The 18,401-nt window shown below is 51.0% G+C and overlaps 1 protein-coding gene across 3 annotated transcripts; it reads right to left on the reverse strand.

Annotated features, from left to right (window-relative positions):
- Nucleotides 1-5,096: 5,096 nt before the first annotated feature.
- PLEKHO1 (pleckstrin homology domain containing O1) lies at nucleotides 5,097-13,599 on the reverse strand. 3 transcript variants are annotated; one of them, XM_019432980.2, is made up of 6 exons: nucleotides 13,317-13,599; nucleotides 12,596-12,742; nucleotides 8,284-8,424; nucleotides 7,462-7,566; nucleotides 6,986-7,087; nucleotides 5,097-5,885 (listed from the first exon to the last, which is right to left on the reverse strand). In XM_019432980.2, the coding sequence occupies exons 1-6, from the start codon at nucleotides 13,341-13,343 to the stop codon at nucleotides 5,181-5,183; spliced, it is 1,227 nt and encodes a 408-aa protein (XP_019288525.1). In that variant the 5' UTR covers nucleotides 13,344-13,599; the 3' UTR covers nucleotides 5,097-5,180. The 3 variants fall into 3 exon arrangements, with proteins under 3 accessions (XP_019288525.1, XP_019288529.1, XP_019288528.1); XM_019432984.1 differs by lacking the exons at nucleotides 8,284-8,424; nucleotides 12,596-12,742; nucleotides 13,317-13,599 and having other exon boundaries at nucleotides 6,986-7,166; nucleotides 7,462-7,565; XM_019432983.1 differs by lacking the exons at nucleotides 8,284-8,424; nucleotides 12,596-12,742; nucleotides 13,317-13,599 and having other exon boundaries at nucleotides 6,986-7,171; nucleotides 7,462-7,565.
- Between the last annotated feature and the right edge of the window lie 4,802 nt (nucleotides 13,600-18,401).

Consider the following 18,401-nt stretch of genomic DNA (forward strand, 5'->3'; position numbering starts at 1 on the left):
AGCCCAGGCTTCTTACATGCAGTGAGGGAACTGCAAGACCTCTTAGGGTCTAAGCTCTGGAACTTACACAATGGCACATTCTATCGGTGAGATCAAGGCAAACCCAGATTCAAATGGCAGTTGGAGAAATCTTGAGCGGAGGATGGTAAACTCACATTGCAAAAGAGCATGGAGGAAGGCTGATTCACCAAGAACCATTGTTTAAAGATCTTCCACATTTATGTTAAGTTTAAGATGCCTGTAGACACTGAAGTAGAGATGTCAGATAGGCACGTGGCTGTAAGTGCCTTTATTTCAGAGGTGGGTTTGGGCCCGGAAGGTAAATCTGGGAGTCCTCCACATATAGACATGCTGCTTCTGTGGGTTGTCCTGCCCACCAAGTACCTGGTTCCTGCGTAAATCTGGACTGTAGATGAGGCGGGATGTGAGCCGAGTGCAGCCCACTGCAGCCAGAGCTGGGTGAGGCTGGGGGAAGAGACACCTGTTCTTGAAGTGACTCCAAGTCCCCTTACCACTTGGGCAGAGCCTTGTCCTTCCCTTCCCATCTCAACAGAGCCACAAGTGCCAGGGATGGGGTTGGGACAACTGGCCCGCACGCAGAGGACATAGGACAGGGAACCTCCCTACTGCCCTGTTTTTGCCACCTAAAGAAAGGAACCCAGGGAATGAGGGCCACATTGCCCTCCATCTTTTTTCCTGTGGTGCTGAGGTTGCTGCCAGGTCGGAAAGCTGCGAAAGCAACCGGATTCTACCACTTCTGACTATTTCTTCTCATTCTTCCTCTAGAAGACAGTAAGTTGGGCATCATCGCCATACTTCGTTAACCCAAACCTGATCGCCTTTGTTTTACTGTGTTTCTTGGGAGGAAGGAGCTGTTTGCTCTCATTGTTTTCATATCTGGAAGAAGGAGGAGCAAGAGTGAGGTGGAATCTAGCATTTCTGAAAGAAAGAGGGGAGTTCAGAGTTACTGCAAACCAGCAGGAAAGATAGGGGAGACAACCCCAACTTGTCTGAAGTAAAGAGGAAGAGGGATGATGAGTTGGAGATGGGTGCAGGCCCAAGATTCCAGTGCTACCCGCCCTTCTGAGTTCCTGGGCTCCGTATTGTCTTTCAAAGAAAGAAAACTGCCAACTGCCTGCCGAATGGCTCTGCACCAACCTCCACCCTACTGATCACTTAAGAGGAGATGGGAATCTGTATTCTTCCCAACTTCAATGCAGTTTTCTGCACGTTTGTCAGCTCTCCAAGATCCTATTTTTAAACTGGTCCTGCTAATCTTTGCCTTCTCCCCTGCCTGCTTCCAAGGCCAGGGTTGAGTTGGGGTGGGGGTGAGGTGCCTACAAGAGTTTCTGGCTCCACCCTTCATTTCCTGGGCTGAGCTGGGTTGCACTAATTGACCTCAAGGGTCTCAGCTGTGCTAAGCTGGGTGTTTGTTAGATCTCGTTAGGCTTGTAATTAGTGCAGAAAATCTAGGTCAGAGGCAACTGGTTGGAGTGATGGTCTCAGGGGGGCGTGAATAAAGGCGGGGAATAGCAAACAGGTTCCTCCTTCTGTGGGGGGGGGGGTGAGCCGGGGACAGGGAGCTGTAGGGCTGGTGTCATCCACACGGAAGAAGGGACACAGGGTCTTGTGCAGAAAGGTGCTCAAACTCTAGGGTGTGTGCGTGTGTGCTGGGGTGTGTGTGTGTGTGTGTGTGTGTGTGTTTGCTCCCGCATTTACTTGGGTTTCTTTCCAACCTCTCCTTATATGGTGTGGCTCCAGAGCAGGCTGGAGATTGGCTGCCGTGGTTAGGAGCCTGGGAGCTGGGAAGAAAGGAGGAAGAGAAGCGAACCGATGGGGGTGGGGTGGGGGTGGGAATGGAGTGAGAAGGGGAGGGGGCTGGAGCCAAGCTTGGGGGTTACAGACTGGGGCTAGGTCTGCTTGCCTGAGAGGTGTAGAAAAGGGAGAGATCTGGGGTGGGGGGACTGGTTTTTAGGGGAGGCTGAGGGGTAACATACTGTTGACAGAGGGGCTGGGAGAGAGGGCAAGAGCTGTTTCCCTGGGGTTAGAGCTCCAGGCTGGGCATGGCATGGTTTCCAAAGGCTTGGAGTAGTAGTTAGAGAAACTCATGGGGTTGTCTCCTTTTCTTCTCACCCTAAACATCCTATAGCTATGCGAAAGAGCATGCACAGGAACCCATCAACTCTTCAGGTGGACACCTCAGACGTTTTCCTCCTGTTCCCCAAATCCCTACTTAGGTGAATGGAGAAGAACAGGCAGAGTTGAGGAGAATGTCACTGAAATATGAAATGGCATTTTGTTCTTCACCTGTCTTTACTCCTTACTCAGCTTCGACTCGGTGTCCTGGATTTCCTCACCGCCCCATCCTAGGACATCCCAAAAGATTCTCCCTTTTCCAGTTCATTTGTGCAAGAAAAGATGTAGCACACTTGATGGAGGAGAGAAAGGGAGGAACAAGAAATACACATCCTGGAGAATGTCTGTTGGCGACCGTGTAATGAGCAAGTTGGCTCACATCCCCTACTCTGTCTACCCGGTTACCCCAAAACCCAGCAATTGGGAGGGAATGGGAGCAATTCGGCAGGCAAAGAAGTTGGGATGACGGAATGAATGAGGGGAGAGAGGTCCTGGGAGAGGGGGAGCTAGGGTCCCAGCTGTTGTCCTCCTGTCCTTCTGCCTGTGCTTGCTCTGGGTTAAGAGACCTTGCTAGTGCCCACTTTCAGGGTGTGCTTTAAGCTGGGTTTCTAATGGGAAGGCCAGCTTGATGCCAATCTCTGCAGTTCCTGAAGACAGGAGGTCTAGCTTTCCCCCTCTTATCTCCAGCCTTACACAGTCCCTGGCACTCTCCCCTTGAAGAAAGGGTGTGGGCACGTGTGTGGACTCAGCTGATTTACTAGAACAAAGTGACAGTGATCCACCCCATGCCCCAGGCCTCGTTCCAACTGTCATCTAGCCCTCATGTGCATAGCCTGAGGAGTCGTTTCACTAATAGCAGCAGCTGCAGCCACAGTGGCCATTTGCTCAGGGCCAGTAGCCTTTCATTGGCCTACAGGCATTTTCCACGTAATGTACGGTCTTTGCCTGGCCCACAATAACTCTCCATTTTGCAGATGAGGAAACTGACCCTCAGAAAGTTGAATGCCTTGCCCAGGGCATCATGACTGAAAAGTCAGAATTGGAACCCCAGATCTGTCTGGTTCCAAAGCTGGGCTTGATTTTACTACCTTGTGGCCTGGAGACAGCAGGAGCCCAGTGTCTGGCTCTTAGTCTCCTGGGGGCCCTGATCTTTCTTTTCTGCTCTCCTCACCTGTCATTCTCCTCCCAGTGTCCCCCTCTGTGCTCTAGCCCCCCTGGGAGCCACAGGTAATTGGCATGTTAGGATATACATGTCCTTCTCGCTCTTGTCTTTTTCTTCATTGTGAGGGAGCAATAAGGAAGAAAAAGAGGAAAAATACTGGTAAGATAAAATTAATACAAAGGTGGGACCTACACAAAGAAAGTAAATTTTCCTGATTTGACAATGGGTAGATCTGCTGAGTTTAGGAGAGGAAGGCCTGTTTGGAGGAAGGCAGGTCTGCAGACTGATTTCCTCCCATGCTACCCCAGGAGATCTTGGGGACGACATTCAGGTGGTGCTCTGGTGCACTGTCCCTCACTCAAGTAGGATACACATTCCTCAGGGAAGAGACTGGTTGAGAGATGTACAGGCTAGATCTAGGGAAAATCTTCAGGATCACATGGTACAGGGCTAAAAGCAAGAACTTCTCTTCCACAGAGACCATTTAACTTGGAGACAGTCCCCCATCATACTGATACAGGAGGAGATCATACATACATGATACAGGAGGAACAAATCCCAGAGCAGAAGAATGGGAATTGAAGCGTCTGCGTTCCACCCAGAGGACTCTCCTTTTCTCCTTCCTACCCCATTTTCCTGAATGTCCCAACGGGGCAGACTCATCGCCAAGACCGACAGTCTGTCCCGGTGTTACCCCCGTCTTCCTTCTCACCCCCAGAGAGGCTCTAGGTCTTGGAGGCCAGAGGAGATGTAGGGAAGAGGGGCTAGCAAGGGGCACATATACTTCAAAGTGGTTTCTAACCCCTCTACTTGATTCATGAAGCTCTGTCCCCTTCTTGTCAAAAACCACTCTTGCCTTCCCAAGTCTTCTCTGGACCCGGTCACTGTTGCTGACTTGATCTTAGGGACTTCAAAGGAAAGAAGCAAACAAAATACAAGGAGCGTGTGGAATCTACCATTAAGAATGCAGGGGGGCCTGGCCAGGAGGGTGGTGGCATGAGCATAAAGATGTTTTGCCGAAGTTGGGGCTTGATGAGTGTTGGAAGACAGGTTTGAGGAAGGAGAGGGAGAGGCTACAGAAGCCCTAGCTTGGCCAAAAAGAGGAACACGGGCATGCTTTTGGTTTTCCCCTCAATCCTGCCCAGCTCGCATTGCAAATCAGTTTCATTCTTAGTGGGGTTCTTCTGTGGGGTCAGCTGTCCCTAGTTCCCCTGCACTGGGCCCCCCTCACCAAAGGGCCAAACCAATGCCATCTGCCAAGCATTGGATCTTTGAGTCAGTAGTGGGAAGGCTGTGGGAGATTAAAAGGAGAAACCCGGCAAGAGATCCAGACAGCTCAGTGTCATTCAGAGGCTATGAGGCAAGAAGCTGGTGTCTGGTGGGATCCCACACACCCTGATCAGGGCTGGGGCAGATGTCACTTCTGTGTGCACACACAGGTGGCAATGGCTTCCCTATCCCTAGGGCTAGAGCTGGGTAGCTGACATGCCACCCTCTGATAGAAAACTGGGAATGGGACATAGGAGAAAAACCCTTCCCCCAAACTCAGGAGCTTACACATGTCCTCGGGAGCAGGCATTCCCCGCCATGCCTCAGAGGGGTGGTGTGTGTGGATGGCCAGACTATGCCCGTATCCCCCTCTATCTCTCCTCTAGGTGAAAGCTTTTTAGCATTGCTGTAGGGGTCACCTCCTCAACCCTGAGGCAATTTAGGTGTCCGAGAGACAGGGACAGGGAAGGGAAAGAGGGTGGGAAGAGGACTGGGCATCAGCATGCGCAACGAGTTTCTTTTTTTCAACTGAGGTAAATAAAAAAGCTTTATCCTGCAACACTCGGAGATGAGTCTGTGCACCCCCCAAGTCCCGGCCACCGTCCCCCTGCCTTTACATCAGGCTCTTGCGGTACTGACTGTGCTGAGTGCCTGGTGTGAGGTGGGGGCTGGGGGCCTGAAGGTCCATCTGTCTGTACAGGTCCCTCAGCTCCCTGACCTCCTGCAGCACCCTCTTCGCCTGGCTCCAATTGGACGAGGCCTCTCCAAGCAGCCGCTCGGTCTCCAGCAGCCTCTGCTCGGACTCCGAATCGGGAGGGGACCGAGGGGGGTCCTTGGCCTTTCGCTTTCCATCTCCCAGTCCCTGAACCTCTGCCAGCAGCTCCTGAGTCTTCTCCAGTTTCCTGGCTACCAGGTCCTGGATCCGGGACAGCTGCCCCGGAAGGGATGGAATGAAGGCTGGGGGGTCCTCGGCCCGCAGCTGGGGGCTGCGGGCGGGGGCGGCGTCCCGCTGAGACAGGATCTCCTCCAAGGAAGCGCAGCGGCCTTTCTCCGTGGGGGTCAACTTCTTGGGTGCCTGGGGGGTGTAGGTGGCCCCTCTGTCTGGCTTGTCCCAAGCTCGGGGCAGGCCGCTTGCTCGGTCTGAGGAGGGCTGGATACGGTCAGAGTCTGCTCTCCGCCGGCTGCCTGCCAGCGGGGCCACAGACTTGTCCAGGTCAACCCGGAAGCTCTCGGCACAAGAGGTGGGTTCCTCGGGAGAAGGGTCTTCCTCCTGGATCAGGTCCAAGGTCAGCATCCCATCCGAGGTAGAGGTGGAAGCCTGGAGGGGAGAGGGCGGGAATGAAGGGGAAGAATTGCCAGCAGTGGGCCCTTCGGGACTGACTGGGAGAGAGACGCAAACTGGTCACTTCCCTCCTCGACGTGCCTTCCCTGAATGAGAAGCACGCCATCCTCACCAAGCCCTTGGGCTTTTTTACTTTTTCTTACTCCTTTGATGGTGGTTTGAACCTTTCTCTCATTTTTCTGTGATCTAAAGTAGCTTCTGCTGGTTTCCCCAATTCTCCGCTTTACTATGAGTTTCCTGAAGAGTGTCTTTCTCCTCTGTCTAGTGGACTCTAAGCATCGAACTGGGTCTGACACACTCAGGATACTCCACACAGCAAGTAACTGTCCTCCTCCACCTGTACCCTCAGAGCCACACACCTCAACCGCTTCTGCTCCTGACAACCCTGAGCCCCTTGCCTTAAAACAAAACTTGTTCTATTTCCAGAATACTGTAATAAAAAACTGACAGGGGTGTTCGGTACCTCATGTGGATTGATACATAAATTGCTTCAATCCTTCCTCACAGCGACCCTTCAAGGCGGGCACGATTAACCGTCCCGCTTTAAGGGCAGTGACGTGCAGCTTCAGGGAATCACACAGAGAGAGCAAAGCGCAAAGCTAGGCCCCAACCCAGTTCTGCCCGGTTCTACCGTACCCGGCTGGCTCTCTCCCTAGAGACCGAAGGCTCGGACAGGGAAAGGAACCACACTTTGTGTGTTACAGTGGTTCACAGTGAGCCTTCCTCCTGGAGACGACTGCAGTGCTTAATGCTGTCACCGGCCAGAATAGCCAGCCGCTGCAGGGTCGCTTACATTCCCTGGAACAGCATTCACCTCTTCTACTCCTTCACTTTCCTTGTGGGTATATCTCATTTCCCCACAAAGGATGAAATGAGGGCAAGGACTTTTGAACTCATAAGGTGCTAAATATTTTTGATATGGAGGAATCAGGCAGGGGGACGGGTAGAGGGACTGCCCCAGCCTTTGACCTTGGTACCACAAATGCCTCTGGTGGGCGGTCTCAGGTACCATCATGTCTGACATAGATGTGGAACCGGCCCTTCCACAACTTTTACTTTCTTACAATCTTACGTACCACGGCCATTAGGTGTCCCCGCGTTGGGGGGCGGCGGGAGTGTTGGATTTTTGCCCTGTCTCGAGTGGGGTGGGCGAGATAGCTGTCTTCCTCGACGGTGACCTGAAGAGATGCACTGTGAGTCATGGGTGCTCTTCAGAGACTCTGTCCTGACCCAGCAGCCCCTGAGGCCTGCACCTGCCTGGACTGGGAAATAAACCCACCCCATTAACTGCTTCTGAGAAGATCCAAGGGCAAGGCATTTACCGCACATGCGGGGCCTCTGGGGCTGGCCCCATGCATCACAAAGCAGGGAAAGAGGCGTTGTGGCAGAGGGACTTAGAAGGTAGGAGAATGGGGTTTTTAAAGGGAGCTAAAGAAGTGTAGCTGGTGGGGGGAAGCATGTAAGGGGGGGCCGCCCTGTAATCTCCCCCTTTAGTGAGTCACAATTACTGCCTCTGCGCCGGTGTTCCTCCCCTCCGGATGAGCCCCCTGACCTCATCCAAGATACGGTTCTTGGCTCGGGTGATAGCAGAGTTGAGGGCATTGATCCACAATTCCTTCTCTTCTGGACTAACTGCCAGGAAGATGAGGCTGGGAGCCTGTGGGGGAGACATTCGTGGTTCAGCCAGGGCTTTGCGGTTGGTGCCTCACTATGACAGTGAAGAAGTTACTGTCTCGTTCCCTCAGACCCAGCTCCTAGAAGGAGAGGCCTTCTGCTTCTGGAGTCATCCATAACCTAAGGAAACCAGCCTTTCTTCCTAGAAGGGGCCACAGCTTAGAGGTTGCTTTAGAAATGACCAGGGAAGAGTTAAGAAGGGTAATGGATACTAATATGGTGCTGGAGAGAATGAGAGGAGGTTCGGTAAAGGACACGTACCAAAGTAAAGATCTTTAAAGGTCTGAGTAAACAGAATGTGACAGGAACTTCCCTGAGGTCCCTCAGACAAGAGAAACTAGATTCAGAACTTCAACCACCCATCAGGGTACAGGGAAAAGTGATTTTCTCCCAAGAGATGTATGCGTGTGCGTGTGTGCATGCATGCGTGTGTGTGTCTGTGTGAGAGAGAAAGAGAGAGACAGAGAATGAGAGGAGAGAGAGATATGATCTTTGTGGTCGGACAGTTTAAAGGCTGGCTTGCCCGGAGGGAAGGAAATGGCCAGGATATTCTGGGGTTAAATAACAAAAGTTGGCAGGAGAGCAAGTCCAGCCTCTGAACCTGGAGTGGAGAGGGAGAACCCGCAGAGGGAAGGGTTTCTCCCCTGCCCCCTACACACAAGCGGGCTGAGGTTCCCGGGGCGGAACATACGGGACATACCGTGTTGCCAGGCTGCTTGGAGTGGGCAAGAGTAAACTTGCTATGATTTTTCTTGCTCCTGCTCTTGGATTTCCGGAGCTCTTCGCACTTCTCATAGTCACTCAGGTCAAATACCTCTTGAATATTTTTCTCATCTTTTACCTAGGGGAGGGTTAGAGGGGAGGTGCTGAGGAGAAAATTACTTGGTGCCTCCCCCAGAGTGTTAGTTTAGCCCTAACTTGGGAAGCAGAAGCCTGAGGAGAAGGGAGGGATGACAGGACAGGGGGGCTGTCCTACCCAAGGCCCGCTCGCAGGCCTTGCCCTGACTCCTCAGGCGGGCTTCCGTTTAAACCCCTTATCGGCACTCTCTTCAGCTAAGCTACTTGTTTCCGGAGCCCCACGATGTCACTCTGACCCTGTTTTGTCCTTCAAGACACGGCTTAGACGGCTAGTAGGTTAATCCTATCATCCTGAAGAAAGCAAGACCTGGATAGACGTGGATGCTGATCATCCAGAGGGAGGAGAGACCAGCAGGGCCGGCATCAGGGCATGTCTGGAGGCAAAGGCCGCCTCTGGGCGCCCCCATCTTATTAAACATTTGCACTGCTGCTTTAGTACCTGACCTGACTCCCTCCTCAGATCTACACTATTCTAGAGTCATCCACCTCATTCCTTTCAGGAGCTTCAGCACCACAGAAACAGCGTTCCCCTGTGTTCAGTTTGTTCAGACATGCTGAAAAATACACCTGTAGTTAACCCTCCTTCTTCCCTCCAAGGTACTCTGGCAACCCAACCTAGCCCCTGCAGGCCTCAAAAGCCATTTAAATCATCCACCTCTGGGCACCTGGGTGGCTCCGTCGGTTAAGTGTCTGATGTCGGCTCAGGTCATGATCTCATAGTTGCTGAGCTCTGTGCTGCCAGCTCGGAGCCTGGGGCCTGCTTCTGATTCTCTGTCTCCCTCTCTCTCTGCCCCTTTCCTCTGCTTATGTGCGCACACACTCTCTCTCTCTCAAATTAAGTAAGTAAGACATTAAAAAACAATCCTCTACCTCTCTCTAGACAAAGATCCACTTATACTGTCCCTGGAGGACAAAATTTCAGACTTGTATTCTGCTACTTCTTGCCATTGTTCCAATTTGAGAGCCTAAGCCCCTTACTGCCGGGCAGCTCTTGTGTCTAAACGTAGCCTTTCCTGCATGTGGTATCTATCTGGCACCCTGGTTCTACCCTTAGCAGCTGTAGCCAGCATTTGGCTCTGAACTCTCTTGCGGAAGGTCTAATCAGAGACCACAATCCTATCCATATCCTCTGACCCAACTAGCCTTTGCAGAGTGCCACAAATTCCAGTAACATTTCTGCCAAGGTCTGTTTTATTTTTTCATTATTAAAAAAAATGTTTATTTATTTTGAGAGACAGCAAGTGAGAAGGGGAGGGGCAGAGAGAGAGAGGGAGAGAGAGATTTTCAACGCAGGCCCTGAGCTGCCAGCACGGGAGCCCGACTTGGGCCTCAAACTTATGAATCGTGAGATCATGGCCTGAGCTAAAATCAAGAGTTGGGACACTTAACTGACTGACCCACCCAGGAGCCCCAAAGTCTGTTTTAAGACTTGCTGCAGGCCCAGCGGCTGATGCAGACGAGGGGGGCTAATTGCACAGCCTCATTTGGGTCAATGACTGCTCGTATATCTGTCTGTTTGCCCTGGCACAGGGCTGTCCCTTTCCCAGGGCTCCCTGGCTTTGGGCCGGGAAGTGACCAGAGGCCTGGGAGGATTGTGGATGGAAGTGAGGAAGATGTCAGCAAGGGGATCCGAGAACAATTCCCAGAAACACGGGGCAGGGAGGCAGGGTGATGCATCAGGTCACCTGCCCTCCCTCCTCAGATTGGAGGCTATCAGCAGAGACCAGAAGCCCTGGAGAGGAAAGTGCTGGGTGTGTATATGCAACCAGGGAAGGAGAGTTACTTGTTCTGTTTCCCTTACAGGAAGGGGAGAAGGGAAGGGCAGGAACACGGCTGACAAGGAGCTCCAGGAAGCAGGGGACAGTGACAGGGGTCGGGCCCTGACAGGGCAGGGGTTCCCAGGGAAGATGGGTAACTCCAAGGCCCTTGTTCTCTGCTGTACGGTTTTTCCTCCGTCAAGTTCCCAAAGCCTCATTTATAGTTTCCCATCTTCCAGAGTGAACCTTTCTTTTCCCCGGAGCCTGCAGAAAGGGATTTTCCCTTGCCAAAACAGATGCCCTGAACCCAGTCTCCTCTACCATGAGATCTCCCGAAGATCTAGTTCCTGTTGCTCTACATCAACCCCATGATCATAAGGTGCCCTTTGAGAATGAGGAAAATGGTTAATAACAAATACAGAAGGATTTCCTTGGTGCAGGCAGTTGTGGGAGATCCTGCCTTTATGATAAGTAACGAAAAAAAAAAGACCACTGAAAAATCAAGAGGAGAGGGTTAAGAATATTTTTGCACTAACACATAGGTTACAAACATTATACTTTGCATTTCAAACACAGATCTTGAATCTCTTAGCTCCGGAGCTTATGGGAAGTGGACAGAATAGAGCCTAGAATCCTGGGTCAGCTTCACCCTCAGCCCAGGCCCGTTGTGGCACGGACGGGCTCCCAAGAAGAGAGGTGACAGTAGGCTGGTTCCCACTTCTCCTGTGCCTTTCTCAGCAGGAGCAGTGGGCCCCGTGACCAGTCAGATGCTCCTGACTCACAGGACACCAGGCATGGGAGGCTGAGGTCATTCCATCCTTCCCCCTGTCTCCGTACTCCTTCCTCCACACACAAGAAACAAGTATGCTCTTTTGCTCCCCAGACTCTGTTCTTGGGACGAACATAAACAAGAAAAAAAAATGTCTTCTTTCTTCTACCCCTTTCACTGTTCTCATGGTTCCCCTCTGACGTGTAGGAAGTTCTCTCTGACTGCTCACCAGAGTTTCCTGCCATTATGAAGTTTGAGGAAGACAGGAGATACACTTTGACACTTGCTTCTTAGTATTATTTTTTAAACTGGAAAGCCAGCCAATTATGGAAAAACCTTCTATAGGATTTGGGATTGGGTAGAAGTGGCCCTTAAAAATAAATCCTGCAATCAAATTCTTCTCTCACCTCCCTCCATCACCAAGTTCCTGGCTTAGTGTAAACAGTAAGGCTGAAACACCCTGAAGGGGATGTCTCTCTCTGGCCCTGACACAGCTTTGTTCTTCCCTACTTGCCTAGGTAGATGTTCTGTTCGGATGAATACTTTCTCTAGGACTGCGCGTGTGGCTGTTTCAATACCATAAAAGGATTTATTTACCTAAATATAGTCTGCAGAAAGCAGAAGAGGTTAGAACTCAGGGTGGACTCCCAGGAGCCTCCGGGGGTTAGGGAACACGGGATTGGGGGAAGAGGGGCCCATCCTACCAGGGGCGCAGGGGACAGTCTCCCAGGCTATGCTGACACAGTCTCAGAAAGTAGGGGCTGGAATGACTTCTAACTCACGGAGGGGCAACTCAGTTTCTCAAGTGGTACGGGTCTCTCGAATTATAGAGATAAAAAAGAGTCTGGATTCAATGATCTGGGCTCAGGTTCCGAATGTGGACTGTGGGCTTCATTTTAACTCTGCAGAGACTTACAAGAGTTCGTGACTCCATTTGTCTCCTTTCTGATACAAATGGGGGAAGTTGGGAATGGTGGAGAATACGTTCCTTGCCTTTTTTTTTCTTTAAATGGATTAGGAAGCATACTGGCTAGTAACCTTGGCTTCAACAGAAACAACTACACTCACAGATACTCTACCTGAGGTCATGTGAGGATGACCCAGGGCTGTGCATGTTTTCTGTGATTGGGACAGCTGCACTGGTGAGATGACCTGCGTAGACCTTCCTTCTAGAGACAGGAAAAGAGGAGGCTAGCTGGCTTAGGGTTGGGGGGGACAGGAAGGGGTGGAGGAGAAGCTGAATAGAGTTTTTCAGCAGCAGTAGCAAAGAAAAAAAAATCCTACCTTCAGCCAGCTGCTAGGACGGGGTACGGGGCAACAGAGGACACTTAGAACTTTTGGGACCTCTTGCGAGGGGGGTTATTGTCATTGCCAGAAAGGTGTTTGCAAAGAAAATTCATTAAATAAGATGCACACTCAACTTCGAATTCCAACCCGGGTCTTCTAGAGAAGGGGTGACCTCTCTCTGCAGATCTGATGGGGGTAGAGACCAACCGAATTGCTGAACTTGCTTTTGGAACAAAATGGGGGTTGAGGGCAGGGGGAGGACGGAGATAGGGAAGTCCCCTGTGGAGGGACAAAACGGGGAATATGAGAAAACGGGGACAGAGGTGGTAAAGGGCACCTACCTCCTTCTCAGAGATGTACAGCTGGTCCCCCTTCAGCACCACATAGCGGTTTTTCCAAATCTCCCTGAAAATCCCTTTCCCGCAGAATTTCCGGACCCAGCCGACCTTCTCCGGAGGTGCGGACGGATGGTTTCCATCCTGAGGCCCCTGCCCCCGGGCAAGAGCAGAACCGTCCGGTTAGGGGGCTATCGCTTTTCCCTCCTCTCGTTCCGTCCCTCGCGACCCCCCTCGGCTCCCCTCGCCCCTTCTTTCCCGCGACCGCCCCCTCCCCCCACCCCCTCCCCAGGCTGGACTCAGGGAGCCCAACGTTCGCTCCCCACTTCTCGGCAGGTCTGCGCTCGGGGCAACTCTCTCCCCCACGGCCGCCCTCCCTCGTCCCCCAGATAAACAACTCCAAGTGCGAGAGCGGGGGGCCAGGGCCCAGCCTGGGTGGAGGGCAGCCTCGGGATCGCCGCCGGGCCCCCCGCCCCCGCCTGCAGCCTCGGGCCCCGCCACGCCGGGAGAAACGGCGTTTCATTTTCTCTCTCATTGTCTCCTCGCCGCCACAGAGCACACGCAGGCGGCGGCCGGGAGCCCGGGGGAGGGGGCGCCGTGGGGGGGGGGGCGGCGGGAGGAAAGTGAGCCAAGTCCGCGCCCCCGAGCCGAGTCCCCGCACGGAAGCCCCCGGGGCGGCGGGGCTGGGGCCCTCGGGGCGGTGGGTGGCGGGCGCGGGCGCACTCACCCTCTTGGCGGAATTGTTCTTCTTCATCGTTCCGGGTGGGCGCGGGCGCGGGGGAAGGGGCGGCTGGCGGAGCTGCCCCCGGCGCCGCCGCCGCTCCGCCCTCCCTCTCCCGGACGCTCCCCTTCTTTGTAGCTCCGGTTACACTAGAGGCCGGCCTCCCTCGCACTCGCACACACACGCACGCCCGCTCCCCGCCCCCCGGCGCCCTCCATCCCGGCGCCCACGCGGCCCGGGCCCCCGCGCGCCCCCGCCGCCTGCTCCCCGGCCCGGCCCGCGCCCTGCCGTTCCATCCGCCGGCCCGCTGACGTTGCGAGTTCAGAATAAAGGGCGAATCGCGGAGCCGGAGATGGTGCGCTCCCCCACCCCCCCTCCTTTGTTTCTGACTCGCTGAGGGTGAAGAAGACGGACCCAAACCCAGCCGGAGAGCGGCTCCCCGGGGAAGGGGGGGCGCGGGACCCACGCTCGCACCTGCGGCCCGAGCGAGAGGTGGGGCCCGGGAGACCCCCACCCGCACCCCCCACCCCGCCGGACCTGCCCGGACAGACCGCGGAGGCAGCCGGAGCGGATAATAGGGAGAGGTTTAGGAAGACCGAGATAACCCAGATCGAGATTGGCTCCCTCCCAAACAGAAAACAAAAACAAGAGCGGGAACTGGCATCTGGAATTCACGATCCTTAGGTGGCAGAGATAGTGGCCTGGGTAGGTCAGACGTTGGGGAAAAGTTTTACGTTCTAGGAGCATGGGGGTGTCGATATGTAGGGGGACGCGTTGAGAGTGGAATTAATACTAATGCACAATTCTGCCCGTTTACAAAGCCTCGGGCCTTCTTTGAGCCTAAGGATGAAGTGGATAGAATGATCTCCATTGCACACAGAGAAAAGTGAGACTCAGGATGGCTCAGGGATGTGCAGACACACATGCTAATTCCTGGCAGGAGGAGATTTCTCTGTCTCCAAAGCCATTGTCCAGAATATCATGTGGCTTTAAATGTAAGCTCCGGGGGAGGCTTAAACTTCCTACGACCCTGGGTATCTCTTCCCGCCGCACTGACATGTAAACATCCCATCAGAGTCCAGTGGAGGGAAGGGCTCAATGCCCAGAAGATGCTCTGATGACTGGGGGAATGGCTGCTGATGCCTCCTACACCAGATCTGCTTCAGAGCTTACAGACCAACATCTTAGTAACTTCATTCCTCCCCACTCGCCCCCCCCCCCCATACATATTTAAGGGGAGGAGGCGAGTCAGGAGACCCAGGTTTGGGCACTAGTTTCATCATCACCACTTTGTGGCCTTAGGTCGTGACCGAATTTCTTTAGGCCTCTGTGCCTCCATGTATTAAAAGGTGAGGGATGAACCACCACTTCCATCAACAAGCAAAGGGGACTATCAGAGGTGACCTGTGAAAGTCCTATGAAAATATGCAAGTGTTGCCCTCTAGGGTCAATTATTGAATAACAGCAAGCAGACACATCTCCTGGCGTATGGTAGACACGCAATAACCACTAAATGAATACTAATCCCCGGCACACAGGAGCAGGGAAAAGGAAGAACTCTTTTTTCTGGAGATGTCTCCAGATAAAAGGAAGTATTGGCCAATTTTGTGGTTTGAGGAATGGGGTGGGCTCAGCTTGTTCTGGCATCTGTCAAATGAACAGGGGCTTCTCTCTTTTTCTGGCACCCTCCTTTCCTCCTAATCCAACAATATTCCTCTTAACCTCTTTTCATTTACCATACTAATTAATTCCTCTATTTTAGTCTGATAAAGAAATTTATCCTTGCAAAATGCTCTTGTACATCATTTCTTTAAATCTTTAGTGCCACCTTGTGAGGTATGTAGAATAAATATTATTCCCACTTGGAAAATGAGTAAACTGCTCGGCGAATCAATCGGCTTGCCCAAGTTTACCCAGCACGTTACTGGCTAAATGGATTAGAATCCAGGTTTTCAGACTCCAGCCTACCGTTTAGGCTTTGTACACACACACACACACCACACCATATACACACACAGCCCCTCTCCCCTTCCCACCATCTGTATTTCTCAAGAATAAGAAAATCCAGGGGTGTCTTCATAATGAGGAAGCAAAATGTCCCAGCGTACTAGCCTGCATGATCTTTTGAGGGCTTGCTGGCCAGATAGATCAGAGCAGTCTGAATTCAGAGTTTAAATAGATTCTGGTGTATGGGAAACATGTAATTCATGACTTGCCCCATCTTCCTTCTTTCCCCTCCTTTTAGTCAACAAATATTTGAGTGTCTTCTCTATGCACGGTAGTGGGGTCCTTGTGTGTGGCATCAGGCAGGTGCTGGAGCCTTGTGGAACATCAGGCAGAGGGACTGCTCGGAAATCAAAACCCTCCAAAGTAATTTTCAGATTCCAGAACAGATGCATGTGGGCTGGAGAACCTTTCTTGCCTATTTGCTCCTTAAGATGTTACATAAATCTCTGGGCTTCTCCCCCCGCCACTAACCTGCACTGCTGTACTGCCTCATGTTATCCTGCCCCTGCCTTCCCACAGTTTTGTCTCCCCTGGTCCTATTACGCACGCCTCTTCCCCTGTGCCATACTCTTCCGGGGCCTATTCTCCAACTGACTTCTCTCCCACCAGGTGATCCTCATGGCACCTGAATTGGGATCTATTGGGATCTATGACTTAGGACTGTTTCCAAAGACCAGTTCTTAAGTGAGAAATCTCAGAGTGAGAACTTATGGGCTCTTTTGCACATTTTCATAGCGCTGTGTCTTCAGTGAGCTTGACATTGCCATACACATAAACCACAAAAATACGTTAATTTCTCTTTTTGGAGATAAGATACTGGGAGGACCTGTGATGGGGTTACCCCACTAACAGCATCACCATGGATAAGATACAACTGCCAGTTTTCATTCTTCAGTTGACTTTTTTTTTTTAAGTTCATTTATTTTGAGAGAGAGGGAGAGAGAAAGTGTGGGTAGGGGCAGAGAGAGAGAGAGAGAGAGTGTCCCAAGCAAGGTCTGCACTGTCAGACAGGAACCTAATGTGGGGATCAAACTCATGAACCATTAGATCATGACCTGAGCTGAAGTCGGATGCTTAATGGACTGAGCCACCCAGGCTTCGGTTGACTGTTTTATAAGCCAGTCCACTTGAGGGAGGAAGAAAGGAGCTCTCACCAGTGAGGATTTGTGAGTTGCTGCCTGCAAGTTTACTGGGCAAAAACTGTCATCCAAAAAGTTGTTCGCCTAAAAGCAGCGCCTCGTCTTTTGTAGAGTAACTGGAACATTTGACTAGGGCATTTCAATCTGTGGAGGAGAGGGCATCAAAAGCACATGAGACTAACTAAAATGCTGTTTTTTAAAGGGTAAAAATGAAAGGCCACTAATAATGTGATCAGCTCTGTAAATCTTAAATAAAAATTTAAGTCTTTCATCCTCAATAAATACCAGGGGCGCCTGGGTGGCTCAGTTGGTTAAGCGTCTGACTTGGGCTCAGGTCATGATCTTGCGGTTCGTGGGTTCCAGCCCCGCGTCAGGCTCTGTGCTGACAGCTCAGAGCCTGGAGCCTGCTTTGGATTCTGTGTCTCCCTCTCTCTCTGCCCCTTCCCTGCTTGCACTCTCTCTCTCAAAAATAAACATTAAAAAAAAAAAAAAAAGAAATGCCAACTTCTGGCATCAAACATCCTGAAGTTAAGGCTCTGTCTCTTTCTCTCTTTTTTAAAAATTGTTTATTTATTTATTTTTGAGAGAGAGATATCATGACCTGAGCCAAAGGCAGACGGTTAACCAACTGAACCGCCCAGGAGCCCCTGTAAGGCTCTTTTCTTAGACTTGGCACTGTCAGCTGGGTAGCAGAATGGAAGCGGGCAAATACTCAGGGCAATGGTCTAAGAAAAGTCTCCATTCTTACTCTTCTTATTCCAAAGAGTTATCTTGCCTCGAGGAAAGGAAGCACAGGTCTTCATGCTTGGAGGGAGGGTTCTGTTTATTTGAAAAGACTGTGTAACTTGCTGCATTTAAAATACTGTCTTCCCCAAATGTCATATGACTTCACTCATAGGAGGACTTTAAGACACAGAACAGATGAACACAAGGGAAGGGAAGCAAAAATAATATAAAAACAGGGAGGGGAACAAAACCTAAGACTCTTAAATATGGAGAACAAACAGAGGGTTGCTGGAGGGATTGTGGGAGGGGGGATGGGCTAAATGGGTAAGGGGCACTAAGGAATCTACTCTTGAAATCACTGTTGCACTATATGCTAACTAACTTGGATGTAAATTTAAAAAAATAAAAAATAAAAAATAAAATACTGTCTCCCCAAGTGAAGGCTATCTCCCTTTTTTAGGATTATAAAAATTGGAAAAGTAGAAAAAAGTACCTAAAGTGACCCACCAAAAAAAAAAAAAAAAAGAAAAGAGAAGTAAGACCTAGCTCTGAGCTATACTACGGCCAAAAGCCTTAGGGCTTCACATGACTGGAAGTTAAAGAAACAATGATGAAAAGGGGGAGGAGGAATGGGAAAAGGGGGATGGATGGAATGACCTTTATTTTCCCTTTTATTTCTTGAGTCCTGATTAGTGCAGTGGGAGGGTTGACAGGAATCCAAACTTTTTATGTAGTGATTTTTTAACCCCAAGTTGGAGATAGGAATCAGTCTTACTGTCCTATTTGTAGTCAAATTTCATTTAGTGTTTACAATGTTCTAAGTGCTTTATATGTATTATCTCATCTAATCCTGACGATCCTATGAGGTAGTTTATCACTTTTACATATATATCATATGTATATTTATATTTATATTTATATTTATATTTATATTTATATATCATCGCCAAAGTCTGATAATTGTGACAGATTTGAGCCTAGGGTATCTGAGGCTAGAGAATATTTTCGGTTCCACATGAAAGAAAGGTTAAAAAACATATAAAGGGCCTACAGAGAGCCAGAGAGGGATTGTGCTGTGTTTTTGCCATGATCTGAGGATGCTGTAATCTGGCATTAGTGACATCAGCTTCCACTGGTTTCAAGAGAACTGAAATTGACACCAGAACTTATCATCTGCCTTGACATTAATTTTTTGAAGTTTATTTATTTAGAGAGAGAA

The sequence above is a fragment of the Panthera pardus genome, unplaced genomic scaffold (assembly GCF_024362965.1).
Source record: "Panthera pardus isolate Hobbes unplaced genomic scaffold, ASM2436296v1 HiC_scaffold_11, whole genome shotgun sequence".
Classification (NCBI taxonomy): Eukaryota; Metazoa; Chordata; class Mammalia; order Carnivora; family Felidae; genus Panthera; species Panthera pardus.

Bases quoted from the DNA above. Each gene is read 5' to 3' on its own strand.
- PLEKHO1 (XM_019432980.2), bottom strand. From the start codon at position 13,343: ATGAAGAAGAACAATTCCGCCAAGAGG. The intron at 7,567-8,283 runs GTATGTCCCGTA...TCTCCCCCACAG, and splicing joins CCAAGCAGCCTGGCAACACG to GCTCCCAGCCTCATCTTCCT. The intron at 7,088-7,461 runs GTCAGGGGGCTC...GCATCTCTTCAG, and splicing joins AGAACCGTATCTTGGATGAG to GTCACCGTCGAGGAAGACAG.